The sequence below is a fragment of the Chiloscyllium punctatum genome, chromosome 32 (genome assembly GCF_047496795.1).
Source record: "Chiloscyllium punctatum isolate Juve2018m chromosome 32, sChiPun1.3, whole genome shotgun sequence".
Taxonomy (NCBI): domain Eukaryota; kingdom Metazoa; phylum Chordata; class Chondrichthyes; order Orectolobiformes; family Hemiscylliidae; genus Chiloscyllium; species Chiloscyllium punctatum.
This window is the reverse complement of record NC_092770.1, coordinates 13,807,054-13,825,471: the sequence shown is the minus strand read 5'-3', so window position 1 is coordinate 13,825,471 and position 18,418 is coordinate 13,807,054. Positions and strand designations below refer to the sequence as shown.

General features: G+C 39.3%; 2 protein-coding genes across 6 annotated transcripts in view; both read left to right on the top strand.

The window, feature by feature from the left end:
• The window catches only part of LOC140457900 (tryptophan 5-hydroxylase 2-like), a 50,498-nt gene extending 34,512 nt beyond the window's left edge, over nt 1-15,986 (top strand). For 3 of the 5 annotated variants that reach the window (XM_072551661.1, XM_072551663.1, XM_072551659.1), the window contains one exon: nt 6,451-8,720. In XM_072551661.1, coding sequence (XP_072407762.1) covers nt 6,451-6,625 — 175 coding nt within the window. In that variant the 3' untranslated portion in view covers nt 6,626-8,720. Of the gene's footprint in view, nt 1-6,450; nt 8,721-15,529; nt 15,576-15,721 lie in introns of those variants that run through there. The other 2 variants (XM_072551660.1, XM_072551662.1) reach the window with 2 other exon arrangements.
• A 22-nt stretch (nt 15,987-16,008) lies between these two features.
• The window catches only part of LOC140457899 (thyrotropin-releasing hormone-degrading ectoenzyme-like), a 114,210-nt gene continuing 111,800 nt past the window's right edge, over nt 16,009-18,418 (top strand). Inside the window, exon 1 of the mRNA XM_072551658.1 lies at nt 16,009-16,910. Within this exon, the coding sequence (XP_072407759.1) occupies nt 16,177-16,910 (734 nt within the window). The 5' untranslated portion in view covers nt 16,009-16,176. The remainder of the gene's footprint in view (nt 16,911-18,418) is intronic.

Below are 18,418 nucleotides of genomic sequence, written 5' to 3'. Positions count from 1 at the left end.
ATTTTTATTCACTTGCTACCCTTTAAATTGCACCATTTAATTATTTATTCTGACCTCCAAAACATTTTAGTTTATCTTCAGACTTGATTGGAAAATTTCACATGAAAACATTGGTGAAAGACACGTGGCCAGGTTTGTAGAGTCAGGATAGCTCCAAAGCCAAGCATGGTGAGCAATTTCAGACTTTCTGGTTCTCACTACATTTCTGACACCAACAATTATCACTGTTGTGGGATAAGGCTCCACGTAACACTCCTTTGCTCATCTACTCCATTGTGTAGTTAGCCATTTCCTATACTCCCCCAGTTTTTATAGGGTCAGGCCAGCTTCTCCCTGACTCATGATTCATGGCTCCTTAGAAGTTCTGAATCATGGTCTGAATTCAGGAGCCTTTTGAAAGGTAAGTACAAAGTCTGACTATTGCCCTCCTCTAAGGCAGCATTTGACAGAGTGTGACATCAAAGAGCCATGAAATTACTCCAGTCAGTTGGAATCTGGGGAGAACCCTCTATTTCTTGGAGTCATACCCAGCACAAAGTAAGATGGTTGACAGTGTTGGAGGTCAATCTCAGTCTTGGAACATTTCTGCAAGGATTCCTTTCGGGTCGGGTACAAGGTCCAAGTAGTATCAGATGCTTCATTAATAACACTGCCTTTAGCATAAAGTCAGAAGTGAGGTATGCTTGCTGATTATTGCAGTGTTCAATACCATTTGCACCTCCCCAGATACTTACTACATTTAACAAGATCTGAGCAACATTTGGGCTTGGACTGAAAAATGGAAAGTAATATTCATACTACAGAAATGCTGTTGATCAGAAAGTTAATTAGACAAGCCATATAAACATTGCAGAATTCCCAGCTCTTGCAGTCAATGTATAACTGTCTTGTTCACCATATATAAGGCACCAGTCCAGAGCGTGATCCATTGCTTTCCACCTGCTGGGATTAGCGTGGTTCCAACCAGTGCCTGAGAGAGAGAAGAGTACACCATATCTAAACACTGGCTCAGTGTATTCTGTGTGGGCTGGTGATGGTGGGTGTATGAGAATGTGGGGCTCCCGCTCAGGCTGAGCAACTTTGCCAATACCAACCACAGCACCCTCTCTCTGCTATTGGCTGCCTCACCTTGCACCCATTCAGTACACTCTCACAAGTGTATACAATTCTGTATTTTAAGAGTTTATTGGATCAAGAGCCCATGTATGGTTATATTTTTTGATTGAGTTCATTTTAGCTGATGTAGTCTCTCACCATCCTATACAGGTACCAACCCACTGAAGGACTGCAGTTGTAACTCTTGCGTCAAGATGGTGGAGTGGGGAGGTCAGGAGGCTAGCTCCCATTGGTGACCACGACTTGCCTAAAATGAAAGAAAGACTTGGTTTCATCTGACCGTTTCTACAACCAATAAAGTACTTTAGGAGTGTAGCAGTTGTAGTAATGTGTCTAGGCAGAAGATGGTGAGGGAAACCCTCCATTGTTTTCCTACATCCAGCAACACCTACAGAGCTGACCCAGAGTTGCTTTCAAATGCCGATTTAAGTTTAGCCAGAATTTTATCCCTGTACGTTTTTGTTGGAACAGCCTATAAGATTTGTAAATTCAAGCTCTTTTATATATTCCAATGAATTTGCACCGTCAGCAGCTGCAGACTGCATTGGGAATTTACTATGGATGATTAATGATACAGTTTGGAGAATCAATGGATGTTGACACATAGCAAGTAGCAAAACTCGCAAAATATGCTTCACAGTTTTGCACTTTCAGCACTTTCCCCCGGGGAAGACTGATGAAAAACCAGTAATACTTGGAAATGGATACACTGGTCATACTGGAGTACCATTTTGAAGTATACAAGATGATTTAGAGCTGTACGTGTCATCCACACATTTTACTGCTTTTTTTTCCTTCTAAAAGAATAATCAAAAACCTATGAAACAGTTTAATCATGGTATACAGGAATAAGGAGAATTGAAATCAGATTCCTTTGTTACATGAAGCAATTTGAAGAAATTTTCCTCCACTAATTATGAAATGAGAGTACTATCTCTCACTCTTTTACATTGGTAAATGCACCTTGTAATGTGTTCTTGACATCGTTTAGGATGTTGGGAGTGCACATCAGGAATTTGGACACAATTCACATGTGGAAATGCTTTGTCTTTGAGGCTAGAATTATCAATGTGCACCTTCAGAACTTGCATTCGTGTGTGCCTGGTGTAAAAGTCTATGTCTAATTTGTAGTTTTCTGATGAAAAACTGAATTCATACAACTTGATTCTTTGGAAATGATCATGAATGCACCAAGTGTTTTCACTATCTCTGCCCAGTAGTAACTGGAGAATTTGCTGGGCTCTCTTTCAATTATTAAGCAATGATGAGCTACTATTCATAGAGTCCTAGAGTTGTACAGCATGGAAAGACACTTCAGTCCAACTCGTCCATGCCGACCAGATATTCTAAATTAATCTAATCCTTTTTGCCAATATTTGGCCCATTTTCCCCCTCAACCCATCCTATTCATAAACCATTCCAGATGCCTTTTAAATGTTGTAATTGTACCAGCCTCCACTGCTTCCTCTGGCAGCTCATTCCATACAGGTACTGCCCTCTGCATGAAAAAAGTTGCCACTTAGGGGAAAGATGTTTAAAAAGGGATCTCTCACCTTAAACATATGCCCTCTAGTTTTGGACCCCCCTACCCTAGGTAAAAGACTTTGGCTATTCGTTCTATTCATACCCCTCATGATTTTTATAAACCTCCAGAAGGTCACCTCTCAGCCTTTGTTGCTCGAGGGAAAATTACCCCAGCCTCTCTCTCTATCTCAAATTCTCCAACCACAGCAACATCCTTGTAAATCTTTTCTGCACTCCCCACCTTTTGATAATTACAATTATACTCTGCCCTTCTCTTTACCCTGTACCATGGTTGCTTCATGACAATGAATGGTCGAATTCAAGACTAGTTCATGCCAGACATACTTCATTGAATAGTTTGAAAAGTTGACTTTAATAGAGAATAGGGGAATGCCAATGGATTTTAGTTACATGGGCTACCAGCCAATATTTTAGCTCTTCAAAAGAATGGAAGTTTAAAAATTGAAGCCCTTGGAGTTGATAGAAAATCGTTGACCTGATGAGGATGTTGGTTGAGTCGGGGGAGACAGAGTATGTATAAATAGGTATGATGGGATTGTAAACTCATGAGAAAGATCTGACTAATTGTGGCTCTCGTCAATCTGTGTGGAGCCTCAAACAGCAACCATATTTATTAATGGCTGTGATGGGATAGAAAAAGGCATCTGTCCAAGTTTACCGAAAATGGCAAGATCGGTGTCACTGCAGATAGAATTACAAAAAAATCCCGCCTGATAAATTCAGTGTTTGATCAAGAATTAAGAAAATCATGTCTCAGCATAAAATTACAAAAAAGCTACTGATACTTTTAAGTAAATGAACAAACTGGGAAGAAATGGATTTCAATGTAAACCAATATAAGTTAGCCCTAAAAAGGGTAGAATGGTGCACCCTCAAAAAGGGCCGAAACTAGAAATAGTGCAAGTGCAAAGAGACTTGGGAGTTGAGGTGCATAGTACTAAAACAAGATTCTAAAGGCGAATGGATCGCTGTCCTTTATATCTAGAGAACCACAGAATAAGGGGACGCAGATTGCCTTATATACCCCACCCCGAATTGAGAGCAGCTCTGAGTACCTACCATTAGAAAAACTATATTGGCCTTTGAAGAGAATGCAGCAGTGATTAATGACAATGATACCTCTGCTTCAGGGGTTAACTATAAGGAGAATTACATATTTATTAGGCTTATGTTCTCCAGAATTTAAAAAGTCAAGGGGCAAATTTTCAAGAAACTAATGGAAATAAACAGAACAGGGAGAAAGCAGGTTGGGAAGTCTCAAACCAAGTTTATAATTCTCTTCTACAAATGGCAATTGAAGTCACACTAATTTTAAAAGTGACTGAGAATTTTATTACTGCTCCTCGGATGCTGCCTGAACTGCTGTGCTCTTCCAACACCCCGAATCCAGAAAATGAGAATTTTATTATCTAAAGTCATTAAGAGATGTAGGGCAAAGATAGGTCTTTGGAGTTACATCAGGCATGATCTAATTGAATAGTTTTGAGGAGCTGTTTCTGTGTTGTTTGTCACAGATTACACTAATTATCAGCTATTCAGCAAACATACCAGCCTGATCAACTCAGCGATTTAAGAAAATTACTTCTCAGCTAAAGAAAATGTGTAACCTGTTGTTTTTTTTGTGGAATTGTTCATTTAATCATTAAAGTTAAATTGATTTTGAGAGTTGCTACTTTATATTTTTCTCCTTCCTCCAGCAGAAGTTATTCCTAATCTCTGTATTTGTACAGTGAGGAAGGACTGGTCTGCTGTGTAATTATTCTCATGGATACTGATGCACTACTCTCCTTTTTAATCCACCAGATGGTGTGGTTACAGATCTGATTAATCAGTTGGAGTGAAATCCAGTTCGTTCTTAATTGAAATTTATCTCTCCTAACTAAAGTTAAACACTGCTGTGTGTTTGAATGAGTTTGTGATCTATCTTCTTGACCATCAGTCTGTTCCTCAAATTTCTGTGTTTGACAAATGCAGGAAATGATCATTTCAAAAATGTGCAGGTTGGGTGAATTGGCCATGCTAAATTGTCGGTAGTGTTAGGTGAAGGGGTAAATGTAGGAGAATGTGTCTGGGTGGGTTGCTCTTCGGAGGGTCGGTGTGGACTTGTTGGGCTGAAGGGCCTGTTTCCACACTAAGTAATCTAATCTAATCTTTACATGTTTTCTCTCTCATCCCTTTATATGTACAGACATAAGACAAACAGCAGTGATCTTCAGCTAGCAAAATGTTGCTAGTGCAGAAAGTCTCTCTCTATAAAAGAAAATCTATGGTCAAAGTAGGGTTTTTTTGTGGGGGGGGCGGGAAGAGGCTTTTGAACTCTAGTAGCCTTTTTTTCTTATTTACTCATGATATTAAGGTGTGATTGGTTAAGTCAGTATTTATTGCCCCTCAATTGCCCAGAGGACACTTGTGTCAATTACATTCCTATGAATCTGGAGTCATAAAATATAGGTGACACTTTCATGTCCTTTTAAAAGGCATTAAGTGGACCAGTTTTTTTTACAGCAATCAACAATGTTTACATGGTCACCATCCAGCAAGCTTTCTATTCCAGGTTTTACCTTGAATTCAAATTCTGCTGTGGTGGCATTCAAACCCATGTTCCTAAATTGTTAATCTGGGGTTCTAGATTACTAGTCTAGTGACTCTGCCACATCTCTCCTTAATTTTATTTTTGTGCATAGTTATCGATCAATCGGAAAGATAGGATCCTTGGGGAGATAATTTCAGTTTAGCAGTGAGAGGGTGTAGCTGCTAATCGTTTGTAGGACACAATTGTTCTCAACTGTGGCTAAGGATCTGGTATCCTTGAAGGGTAGCTGCCTGAATTGGAGAGCAATTGAATGTTCACCTTTTGCTGAGTAAAAATCCTGGAAAGCCCCTTCCAAACAGCATTGTATGTGGAGAGTGAAACTGTCAGTTGTGAATTCTCAAAACATTTTATACAGCATTTTGTCCATCGAGGGTCCAAGGTTCACTTATTTGCAGTTTTTAGAAGAAAAAGAACTGAGAAAGTATCAGACAAATGAAAAATGCCTAAATCAAGTATCTGATTGATATTCATGATGTGCTATGCTGTAAAACCTGGACTAGAATGTGCACAGTGAATGTGCATTGTCTGTGCTGAAGTATTTGCATGTGGGCATTCATTGTTATCATTTCATTGGTAATTTTATGTGACAAATTTTATATGCTTATTTTATTGAATAATTTTTCCATCAGGATATTTTTAAAATTTGTATTTTACATTGTTTTAATTTGTATTTTAACTTACATATGTATCAAATCTTATGATGGTTTGAACCCATCCAATTGACTCCCATTGTATAATAGGCTTGCAATTCAAATCTGCAAAGTTGTTCAAGAACATCACCTCCTTGAATGGCAAGACTACCTTGCCTATTTCAGAGTACAGCAGTTAAAGGAGGAAGCTCACTTTCTCCTTCTAATGGGAAACTAGGGATTGGGAATAAATGCTGGGCTTTCTTGTGACTGCCACCTCCTGTGAATAAATATATTTCATACAAATAAGTATTAGATTTTTGCCAAATTACCTTTACGAATTGGGGGACTTTTTTAAGGAGATTTAAGCAGGTGAGAAAGAGTCCACAGAGAAAACTGTGGATGGTCTGTGAAAGAACTGAGCTTTATGGGACCAGTTACATTTTCTCATTCTATGCTTCCTATTTTCCTGTATTCCTGCTACTTGATATTCCTTTGTGAAATCATTTTGGATGCAATTCTATCTCCACCTTATTACAAACTGTACATTTTTGTTTATTCTTCCAGGGAATTTTCCAAATCAGTCAAACGCCCGTATTCTATACTCTACAACCCTTACACCCAAAGCGTTGAAATCCTCAAGGATATCAAAAGCATTGAAAACGTTGTTCAAGACGTCCAGAATAAACTTGGCACAGTGTGTGATGCTTTATCCAAAATGGGCAAACAGTCAGGAATTTGATTATTTACATATAGATCTAATGCTGATATTGATGTACAAGCTGCTTGGAGAAATGACACTAATGGCACTATGGTATAATCTGCTCTCTAATTAGTAACTTACTTGGATGTTTCCGTAAAGCTTATGCTGCTCTTGGGTGTGCTCCACAGCCTTAAGCCACAAAGAATATGGTGGAAAACCCAGGCAATTCTGCATGAACTTGACAGTGAAATGCACAAAATAAGAGACAAATATCACTGTTCCTAGAATGACTTCAATATCAATGGCTGTCTCAAGTTGGACCTGATTTCATTTTGAAAGGGAAAGTTACAAATCCATTGACCTAATGATTTCCCTTTGAAAACTAGCAGAATTAACAACTGACCAATGGTAATTTTGGAATGATGTCAGGAATAACTGATGATCTCAAACTTGTGAGATAAGTAGACTTTGTATTTGTTTTTAAAACAGTGATATAAAGGATATCCCTCTCTGAACTTATTCTGGAAATTGAACTCATACAATTGTAAAAGAATACACTGTAGGGGGAGTTTATGATCAAATCTTTCTTAGGTTGTTGCTATTTCTTAAATATGAATTATTTTCAAATAAACATTGTCCTATTTTATTGTATCCACACACTGTGGAAGCAGGCTGTTCAGCCCATCGAGTCCACGCTGACTTTCCAAACAGCATCCAACTTTATCCCTGTAACTCTGCATTTCCCATAGCTCATCCACCTAGCCTGCACATCCCTGGCCACAACAGGCAATTTAGCATGACCAATCCACCTAACCTGCACATCGGTGGGCTGCGGGTAGAAACCAGAGCACCTGGAGGAAACCCACGCAGACATGGGGAGAATGTACAAACTCCACATGGGCTAGAACCAAGTCTGGATCCCTGACACTGTGAGGCAGCAGTCCTAAACATTGAGCCACCATGTCACCCCGAATTATGTCTTAACTGCTCCTCAGTACATACACAGATTGAGTGTGGCACTCTAGAATTGTATTTCCTAATGTCACTAATGTGAAACTTTCCTACACGATGGCAATAATTTTGATGTACAAAGGAAACTACTACAGCTTCTGGAAATCAGAAATGGAAAATGCTGGAAACACTCAGTTGATTTAGCACCATTTGGAGAGAGAGAGAAGCAGTTAATGTTTCAGGAATGACCTTTCTACCTTTTCTAACCACAGATGCTGTGTATTTCCAGTATTTTTTGGTTTAATTTGGATTTCTAGGATCCACATTGTTTTTCTTTTGCACTTTGATATTTTCCTGTGATAACTAATTTCCCCTTGTTCTATCTGGTTAGTTTACATTACTCCAAACATTAGTTTAAAGAGGCAACCAAATCTGAATGATGGTTGAGAATGAACATTCAAAATCAAGCTCACAGAACAGATATTTAGTGGAACATGAGCTATGATGCAGTTGACTTATCAAACAATAGGAAGCAATTGAACCGAGCATTCTTCATCATTGGCTGATCAATTCGTAGTCATCACAGTTCCATAGGGCCTGAGGGCTGCTTTCTCATCAAAGAAAGAGAGACAATGGTAGTAAGTTTAACCTGAGGGTTGCCTAACATCAGGTGAGGGGTGGGATTGAAAAGACTGGACCTTTGTGATGACCTCTGTGGGAATTGAACCTTAGCTGAGCATTTCAAAACAGCTATCCAAGCTAACCAACAAAATCTGACCAATCTTAAAACAACGGCACGCATCCATGGGTCATAAATAATGAGCCCTACACTACAAAACCAAAAGGATCTCATAAGACCTGGCCTCAAAATGTACAAAACATAGGATTGATTCAAAAGTGCAGAATTGTAATGACATGGGTTCTCTATTCCATATGCTTTTTTCTGGTCACAACCATGATGTGTCTCCTCATTGGTCACTTATCTGTGTTTCAGCAACTTTCATTCTGAACACTGTCTGCTTTAAACTGCTTAATTGTGACAGGAGCTCAAGTAATCACACCACTGACAGATTGTTCCTTTGTCCTTTGCCAATTTAAAAAAAAACAGCTGTTTCTCAATGTGTTAACATCAGAATTATAATCGCTGTTCAGAAAAAAAATTAAAAAAAATAGGATAACATTATCCAACCTACTTGTGAGTGCAGTCAATTCCTTTTTTTTGTTGCAAATGACAATCCTTGGTGACGGGTCGTTAATACCTCATGAGGATGCTTTATTGAGAAATAATAATGGTCATGGTCTTTACATTTATCTTGAGATGACTTCTCAATGATGAAATGCTTCATAATACAAACAACAGAAACTCTCATTGTTCTCAATGCTATTGTTTCATTTGATCTGAGACACTTACAGCAGTATTGTTCAATATTAGAACTCAAGGTACATACAAGAAGAACTCTATTCTAACCAAAATGATGACTTTCAGCAGTTTATTCATATCTTGCACATCCAACATACATGGCAAATGCTTTAGGACATTCTGCTTTTCTGTTACAAATTATTCTATAAGCATTGTTTGTAATTCTGTAGGAGAACTAGACAGCGTGTTGGCTGCATGAGAGCTAGGTGAAAGTGAGTACTGCAGATGCTGGAGGTTAGAGTCAAGTTTAGAATAGTGCTGGAAAAGCACAGTAGGTCAGGCAGCATCTGAGGAGCAGGAAAATTTGACGTTTCAGGCAAAAACCCTTCAAGAATCTTGATGAAGGGCTTTTGCTCAAAATGTCAATATTCCTGCTCGGATGCTGCCTGACCTGCTGTGCTTTTCCAGCATTACTCTAATCTTGGCTCCAAGAAAGCTATTCTTTTTGGAATGGAATGAGAAATAACTTCCCATTGTCTTTGACAAAACACAGTTGCCAACAAGATTTCTTCATAGCAGGATGTCAAAAGTTGAGAGAGTCGAAAGATGCTAGTGCCAGGTCCAGTGTAAATTGGTCTGCTGGATTCATTTGCTTATTAGCAGTAATCAGAATGTGCCAATTCTCACCCCAGAGCCAGCTTGCTAGCTCCTGACCAACATAGCAATGAATGTCTAAGGGCAGGAGCAGTTGTGCGGGAATGGGGAGGGGTTGAGGTAGGTGGATATGAGCTGCAGGGTCAAATGTAGCTGATGATGTACCACAGTCTTAAAGTATCATCAGGCAGATAGATCAGGGTATGTTCTTGATTGTATGAAGTTAAATACAGTGGCTGTCCAAAGAGACTTGGTGTTCAGGTGCTTAGATACTTGAAAGGTCATGAACAGTGCAGAAGATTGAGATGGTTGAGGTGATCTGATCAAAGTCTTCGGTATATTAACAGGAACATAGAACATTACAGTGCAGGAGCATAAACACATTTTGCAAAGAGTGTCAGGTAGTGCACTTTTTAAAAAAGTGTAGCAATAATTTCACGATCCTCAGTTTTTAAAAGCAGTCCTTTTCATATTTCAGTCCACATGATTAATAAGACAGAAAAATAAAAAAGATACAATCTTTACGAAGAGATAAGAAAAAGGCATAATAAAGGAAGTGTAATTGCAAAAAGGATGATCATCAACAGCTATCATCTGAAAAAAACAGAGTCAAAGGTTATGAACTCCTGATGAGCTTGGAAGGAAGAGAGGTGGTGGTATAATAGTCATGTCACCGGATTTGATTTCCAGGACTCTATGCTAATGATCTGGAAATATAGTTTCAAATCTCATCAGAGAGTCATGGAGATGTACAGCACAAAAACAGACCCTTCGGTCCAACTTGTCCATGCCAACCAGATATCCTAACCTAATCTAGTCCCATTTGCCAGCACTTGGCCCACATCCCTCCAAACCCTTCTGATTCATATATCCATCCAGGTGCTTTTTAAATGCTGCAATTGCATCAGCCTCCATCATTTCCTCTGACAGCTCATTCCATATAGGCACCATTCCTCCGTGTGAAAAAGTTGCCCCTTAGCCTCTCCAAACCTGCAAACTGTCCCATCTGGAAGAACAAAGAGAGCAGATAAACGGGAACATTACTACTCGCAAGTTCCATTCCAGGTCGCATGACATCTTGACTTGCAATTATTTTGCCATTCCTTCGTTGTTGCTGGGTGAAACTCCACAAACTCTCTTAATAGCACGGTGGATGCATTGTATAGTCACTGAACACGAGCTTGGCAAAAGTGAGGAATGCAGATGCTGGAAACCAAAGTTTAGAGCCGAGTGGTGCTGGAAAAACACAGTAGGTCAGGCAGCATCAGAGGAACAGGAAAATCGACGTTTTGGGCAAAAGCCCTTCAGCAGGAATAGAGGCTCTATTCCTGATGAAGGACTTTTGCCCGATATGTCGATTTTTTTTATTTTTTTTTTCCCTGCTTTTCAGATGCTGCCTGACCTATTGAGCCTGTCCTTGTTGAGAACATGTGTGGTAAACATGGACCTTTTCAGTGATGCTTACATCCCAGTAATGAATAAAAAAACTACTCTGCTATCTGCTTTTCAGGCCAAATCCTTCTTGTGTGTGTGTTATTTAAATAACACTGGAAGTACCCATATATTGTCTTGTTTCAGTCCTTTTATCTTCACTCGATTTCTTTGCATTGATTCTTTTGTTAGATGGATGCCTATCCACAATATATATATTTTTCAAAAATTCTAACACTGCATCAACTGCTACCTTTCATTATTTCTAAGGATTGATAATTTAGTCCTGGCACTATGTTCTCTTTGATCATTGCGTGAACTTGCAGTACATTAAGCTTCAGATCAAGTGTGTAATTTAACTTGTCTCCTGGTACATAGTCCAGGAACTATGCAGAGTGCACTATCCTTCCTGAGCTCTTAAAATGATGCTCAATTTCCCTGGCAGTAATCTGACATTAAGCCAGTCTGTTTGCAACCTCGATATTGCACTTAATCCTCTAATTGATGGCTTTTTTGCACTCCCAATTTTAAATGCGCATCATTGGTGGCCATACCTTAAGTAGCCTATGTCCCCAAGCTCTGAAATTCCTTCTCTGCCTCTTTACCTTCTATTCCTCCTTTAAGACATTACTTAAAAACTATTTCTTTAACTAAACTTTAGATCATCTGATGCCCGAAACGTCGATTCTCCTGTTCCTTGGACGCTGCCTGACCTGCTACGCTTTTCCAGCAACACATTTTCAGTTTAGATCATCTAACTCAATATCTGTTTAAATGGTTTGGTGGTTGTTTTCTGACGCCCTGAGATATTTTATTCTGTATCAATATACAATATTATTGCACTTGCTGTCTCAGCTGAAGATTCCAATTGCTAATCAATCAGAATCATGATTTTGGAGATGCTGGTGTTGGACTGGGGTGTACAAAGTTAAAAATCACACAACACCAGGTTATAGTCCAACAGGTTGAATTGGAAGCACTAGCTTTCGGAGTGCTGCTCCTTCATCAGGTAGCTCCTGATGAAGGAGCGACGCTCCGAAAGCTAGTGCTTCCAATTAAACCTGTTGGACTATAACCTGGTGTTGTGTGATTTTTAAATCTGAATCATTGCAGCGAAACCTGAACAAATGAAGCAATGTTGTGCTGCTGCTTCATGAGTTCCTGCAGAGAAGGCAAGGGTTTTATGGTTCTGAAAATAAATTGGCCGGTCAAAAGCACAACTTGGGCAGTATGGATGTGAGAGACATTTAATCACAGTTGCTGTGTGACCTGAGAGGCCTTTTGTGTATCAACTGGATTAGATCAGTCCAACTCCCATTTCAGGATTCTGTCATACATTACATATGTGTTTGGTGCTGAGCTGGTCTTTATACTTATTTATCCATATGTCGTGTCAGTTCAACCTCCTAATGCTCATTTAGTAATCAATCGCTGTCGTACTTGTTCAGTTCCGTCCACCAAATACTTTTGTATGTGGTGAACCTGGAATTCCTTTATGTATGGAATGCACGAATCTATTATGGAAGTCTCAAGGAGTTTCTGACATGCATATAAGCTCTTTAGTCCATTCACCTTTGCTTTTAATTCAATCTCAATTTACTTCTGTAATTCTGTGTACCTGCACTTACAAAAATATATAAGAACTTTAGTCTCCTCTGCATCAGCACTCTCTCCCCTGGCTGTATAAGATTGAATACACACATTACACGTTCCTTACGCTTGCCCAATTAACTCTTCTGCAAACTTCATATTTTAATAATCCTTCTTCCTCCTTTAACTAAATTTCCATTTTGGGTGGACTTATTTTTGGGTGGTTTAATTTAAATAAGAGGAGAAAGTGAGAACTGCAGATGCTGGAGATCAGAGCTGAAAATGTGTTGGTGGAAAAGCGCAGCAGGTCAGTCAGCATCCAAGAAGCAGGAGAATCAACATTTCGGGCATGAGCCCTTCTTCAGGAATCGAAGACCTCCTTCCTGAAGAAGGGCCCATGCCCGAAACGTCGATTCTCCTGCTCCTTGGATTCTGCCTGACCTGCTGTACTTTTCCAGCAACACATTTTCAGCAGCTAATTTAAATAAGAGCAAAGTACTGTGGATGCTGGAAATCTGAAACAAACACAAAGATTGCTGGAGAAACACAGCAGGTTTGGCAGCATCTGTAGAGAAAGAAACAGAATTAACATTTCAAGCCCAGAGTGAGTCTACGTCAGAACGCTAAATTAGTTTAATATATCTGGTCTACTTTCCCTAACATTACATGTTCAACTTCCATTGTTTACAGAATTTATATTTACTATGATTTACTATATTTATTGTAAATTCTATGTCCTATGATCCTGCTCCACTATCTACCTGATGAAGGAGCAGTGCTCTGAAAGTGTGTCCTTCCAAATAAACCTGTTGAACTATAACCTGATGTTGTGTGATTTTTAAACTGGTTTCAAGATAAAAATTGTACCATCCATATTTTGTCCTTTTCATGGCACTTGCCTACTATGACATTAATGTATTAAAATGTTATTTTTAAAAAATCTAGTGGCAACAGATTAACAAGTTAATAGATTCTTCCATTTTAACCAGACTAAAACTTCCTTTACAAAGTAGACAAAGCAAATACCTATGAACATTTTCAGAGCTCAGAGCTAATTATTTGTAAAATGCAAGTCTTAAAGTCTGTGAGCCATATTGATTACAAGTTTTGACTAGAGTTTCATACTTGCAGTTAATGTCATGATAGGGACCCTTTTGATGATTTTTCTATTGGCAAACGTAGGTGAAGGGACAAGATCTGTAATAAGTTTCGACAAATCTTAAGAGTAATTTTGGAAGACAAATCCCAGTCTGCATCATATGCTTTGTGTGGCATTGCAAAACCTTGCTGCAACAAGATAAAACAAGACAATCCCATGTAACAATAGTCCCACATTGGAAGCCAGCATCATGATAAATATTTAATATTTTGGATTACTTTTTTGATTCTGAATCATTCGTGTTATTTTTCATTGTCTTGTAGTACAGTAGAATCTTCTCAAGGGTAATTAAAGTTGGACAGCAGTACTACTCTCAATGATGTCTTTTTCCAAAAACATTAAGATAATGTAATGGAAAATCTTTCTCTTCTATAACTTCCAAACTTCAATGGGTAGGAGTGGAATACGCTGTATTGCTTTTCAACTTGTTAGTGAATGTTTTGCTAAAAGCAGGCCAAGTGGAATGAGTGGCCTGTACAGAGTTTTAAGATTTTATACATTTCACAGACAATTTTCTGCTTCTTTTCCCCTTTTATTAAACAGCTTTGATTTCCACCTCCCTGTACGGCCAAACATCCCACTCTTTTAAAACTGTGTTTGGCGACACTCGGCACCCACCGGGAAGTGTCACTGAAGCGTCATTGACCCTGAATGAGGGCTCGAATCATGCAGCCGCAGTATCCCTACTTCTGAGCCAGGAGACCTGGGTTCAAGGCCCACCTACTGTAGAGGTCTGTAGTACTAGCTCCGAACAGATTGATTGGGGAAAATATCAGAATAGAAGGGCACTTGTGTGAAACTGGCCCCTATGTAAGGTGCAGACAAGGAAATTCATAAATATTCGTATTATTAATGTATTAACAGAGGAAAGCTATAATTGGGTAGTTTACAAACCCCGGTGTAACTTTGCAGTTCCATCCTCCCTATGTATTTTGATAAATATTTTACAACATGGAGACCAATTGCAAACTATATAAATTGAGTGGCATTAGCAGTTTCTTTTGAGGTCTTTCTCTCGAGAGGCTTTAATTCCAGCTATTGCTGGGAGGTGGCAGTCCTCTGAAGATACACAAGCGGCAGCAGGTTTGCAGTTGCAGTAACAAATGGGGAGTGTGGGAGGCGGCGGGGAGAGAGCCCTGGATGCTGAAGGTGGGGAGAGGCGGATCGGTGACGCTGCTGGCTCGGTCCGCTCTCAAGTGTTCGGGCAGCAGGCGGCAGCAGCGAGCTCCAGTGAAAACTGAGCGAAGCAGCCGGCGCTGCCAGCAGCCAGTGGGAAACTTGCTGTAGCTGTACAGCCTGCTCCATCCAGTCCCCTTCACAACCTGCCACACATTCGCTTTCTTCCAATTGTGCGGAGGTCTCCACGCCGCAACGGCGAACGGGTTTGTTTGAGAGTTTTCTAAAAGTATGTTAACAATGTATATTTTCCATGTATTTTGATTTTTTCTTTGCCCTCAGGGTTGTTTATAAATCTGTGTTCTGGTGTTTGCAAAACAAGTGAGAAATTCAGAGACAGTGGGAGCAGACTTTGGAATCCCAAGAACACAATCCTGGGACGGTATCTCTTGTTTGTTTTGCTACATCTTGGCTGTTTGGTAGGGCCATCTTTCTCACCAGTGTGTTAATGTGCACAGGGCTTAATACTAGCAACCAGGATTTCAATGATTTCATTGCTATTATGGTTTATTTTAATGATTTGATGTGCATTTTAATAAGGTACAACAGTCGTATCCATTACAGATGTGTTCACAGAATTGTGGTCATGACTATTCATCAACTATTTACTATTTCTCTTCAGTTTTGTTTTAGGAGTCAAGGCTATTGGAGTGCTGATTGAAGTTAAAGTGAGGATCGCTGATTTGCTATTAAACATGGGCATGACCAACAAATAGGGTTAGCACTAACCTGTAGCAAGATGACCGTCACATTCTGTTTGATTATGCCAGAGTTTCACATTCGTGCTCTTAATTGAATCTCCTTTCTCTAACAGGTTGCAGAGACGTGAAAGTTGTTGCTTTGGTGGTCTGCACTTCTCTGCGAGGCTTGTCCAGGACTGTGACATTTTGAGTATTCACTCCCAACATGGTGATTTGCCAGTGCCAAGATCCGTCACCTATATCCACTGGAACAGCCAGATCTTTCCACTTGAAATACTGAGATGGAAATATCAGAAAACATGGACTTGCAGGAGACAGGTGGAATGTAATCTGTTGTCTGACAAACAGCATTTCTTTAAACCCCTTTTCCATTATTGATTTTCAGACCAATATTAGTTGCAATCAAACAAAACCTTCATTGACAGACGATTGGATTTTTCTCTTTGTCAGTGCAAAGAGCTCCTTGCCTTCAGTGCAACTGAATAAGACTGTGAACCAAGGAAGCACTGTTTGCTCCCTTTTCTTCCTTGTAATCTGCACATTTTAAAGACTAGAAGCAGTGAATGTGATGGCATTGGAGGATAAACGAGACAAAAGCATGTCTTTCACACAGATGGTAATTGAAGAAGACTCCATGAGGAATGGACGGGGGCTGTCCGATCAGTGGGCCGACTCTGTGATGGTTCGACCCAGGACCACTGAAAGACACATCACAGTGCACAGGAGGCTTGTACTGGGCTTTGCCATTTCCATCTTGGGTCTCATCATAGTCACAATTATAGCCGTGCTTCTGAGTGTCAAGTTTGAAGAGTGCTCTAATGATGGCAGCACCAAGGTAGGGAATGCCACTGTGTACAGTGGGGCCAAGTTCAACCAGACTCGAGAGAGCCTCAGCAATCCCAATCCTAGTAAAATTGCTGAAAAGCCATGGGCACAGCTGAGACTGCCCACTTCAATAAAACCTTATCATTATGATCTGAACTTAACTGCTTTCATGGATAACTTTACTTTCACTGGAGAAATCTGCATTTGGATGCACTGTGTGAACCCTACGAAATACATAGTGCTGCATGCAGACAAGCTGCCAGTTGAAGGGGTTGAGGTCACTGTTGCAAATACCTCTGAACACCTTGGGATTAGAAAATATTTCCTCTATCCACAGAATCAAGTTTTAGTGATTATGTTGACCAGGGAGCTGAAAGCACAGAAACACTACACTGCGACAATAAAATACAGTGCCAAAATAGCAGATGAATTACTTGGCTTCTTTCGGAGCTCCTATGTGACAAATGCAGAGAGAAGGTACGTTTGCCAAAAGTTAACTAGTTAATGAGCACTTGAGGTGATTAGAAAACAGTAACATCGATGTGAATTGAAGTGTTGAGCAATTTCATTGCTCTTTAGCCTTTGCGAAAAAATGATTATCATACCAGATGATTGTAAAATCACAAAAAAGCTTAAAAGTGCAGATGGAATATATAAACTAATTGAAATCAGCTTTTGAATATATTATGTAATCCTTTTTAAAAAAAAACTTTGGGATGACCCATTTTCTCAGTCATTGAGTTCAAGATTTGAAGGAAAACTGGTGGATTTTTCAATGATCCTAATTAGCACTACATTGGATGTTTAACTATTATTCTTCAAATATTTAAAAGCTATTGTAATTTTGGATTATTGTTGTTAATAGCAGGTGTGTTTTTTTAAACTCATTAGCATTTGCTAGATACAGACTCTCAACACATTCCGTTAGTTTATTTGCACCAAGGAGAAATATCGCACATTCAGACTTGTTGTGCACCAGTGGTGTTACAACAAGACCGTGTGTAGGTCTGTTGAAGATTAATCATTAGAGATTAATGGTTCGGGAACATTTCCATAACCACTGTACCATGCAAATACATTACTATAAAAAGACAAACTAGAAGACGAAAAAGACGAACTGGGATTTCTTGGCTAATAATTCCTGTGTTCCCTGTATATAATTTGTTAACATTGTGCCAGTAGGGGCTGCTGTAATCATGTTTGTATATACTGGCGAATGTTGGGAAACCACAGATCCACAGAACTCTGCGATGATGACTTATCCTCCTGGTAATATTTCTAATTGTTGAACAGAATCAATGGGATAATTGAACCACGACATATTTTTTAAAAAAACTTTTTTCATCATAATGGATTTATGTTGTGCACTGGCTATGGAGCTAATGAGGCAACAGTGCTCTCTCTGGATGGTCCTGTTGTCGATGCCAGATTCTCATTTTTACAAAGTAAACAGCAGAGTTCTACTGCATATTTGTCATTAATATTGGTGTGAAAGATCAGGTTACACAAATGCCAAGTGCGTATCATAAGGAGAAATGCATTGTTCTGTTTGAGGCTGATTTACAATTAGATTCAGGAGTAATCACAGAGCCATAAAAATGTTTTAAAAAATATTGATAGAAAACATAGTTAAATAAATTGGCAACTAATATATGGATGTAGAATCTTCTGTTTGCACTTCAGGTGCGGCAGTGCTGTACAGCAAACTGCAAGAGCACAAAGTGTGCAGACAGTCTGGTGTTTATATTAAAAAGTTGCCGAGTTATTAAGTTAGCTTCCATTCAAATGGTTTAAATATGAATTATTACCAAGTTCCAATTTATTCTGCAATTGGTACAGCTGCAAGAGAAGTACAAATTTGGTAAATAATCATCCTAGACAAAGCAGCCCACTTGATTGGCACAACACAAACATTCACTCTGTCCACCACCAACATACAGTAGCAACAGTGTGTACCATCTACAAGATGCATTGCGGAAATTCCG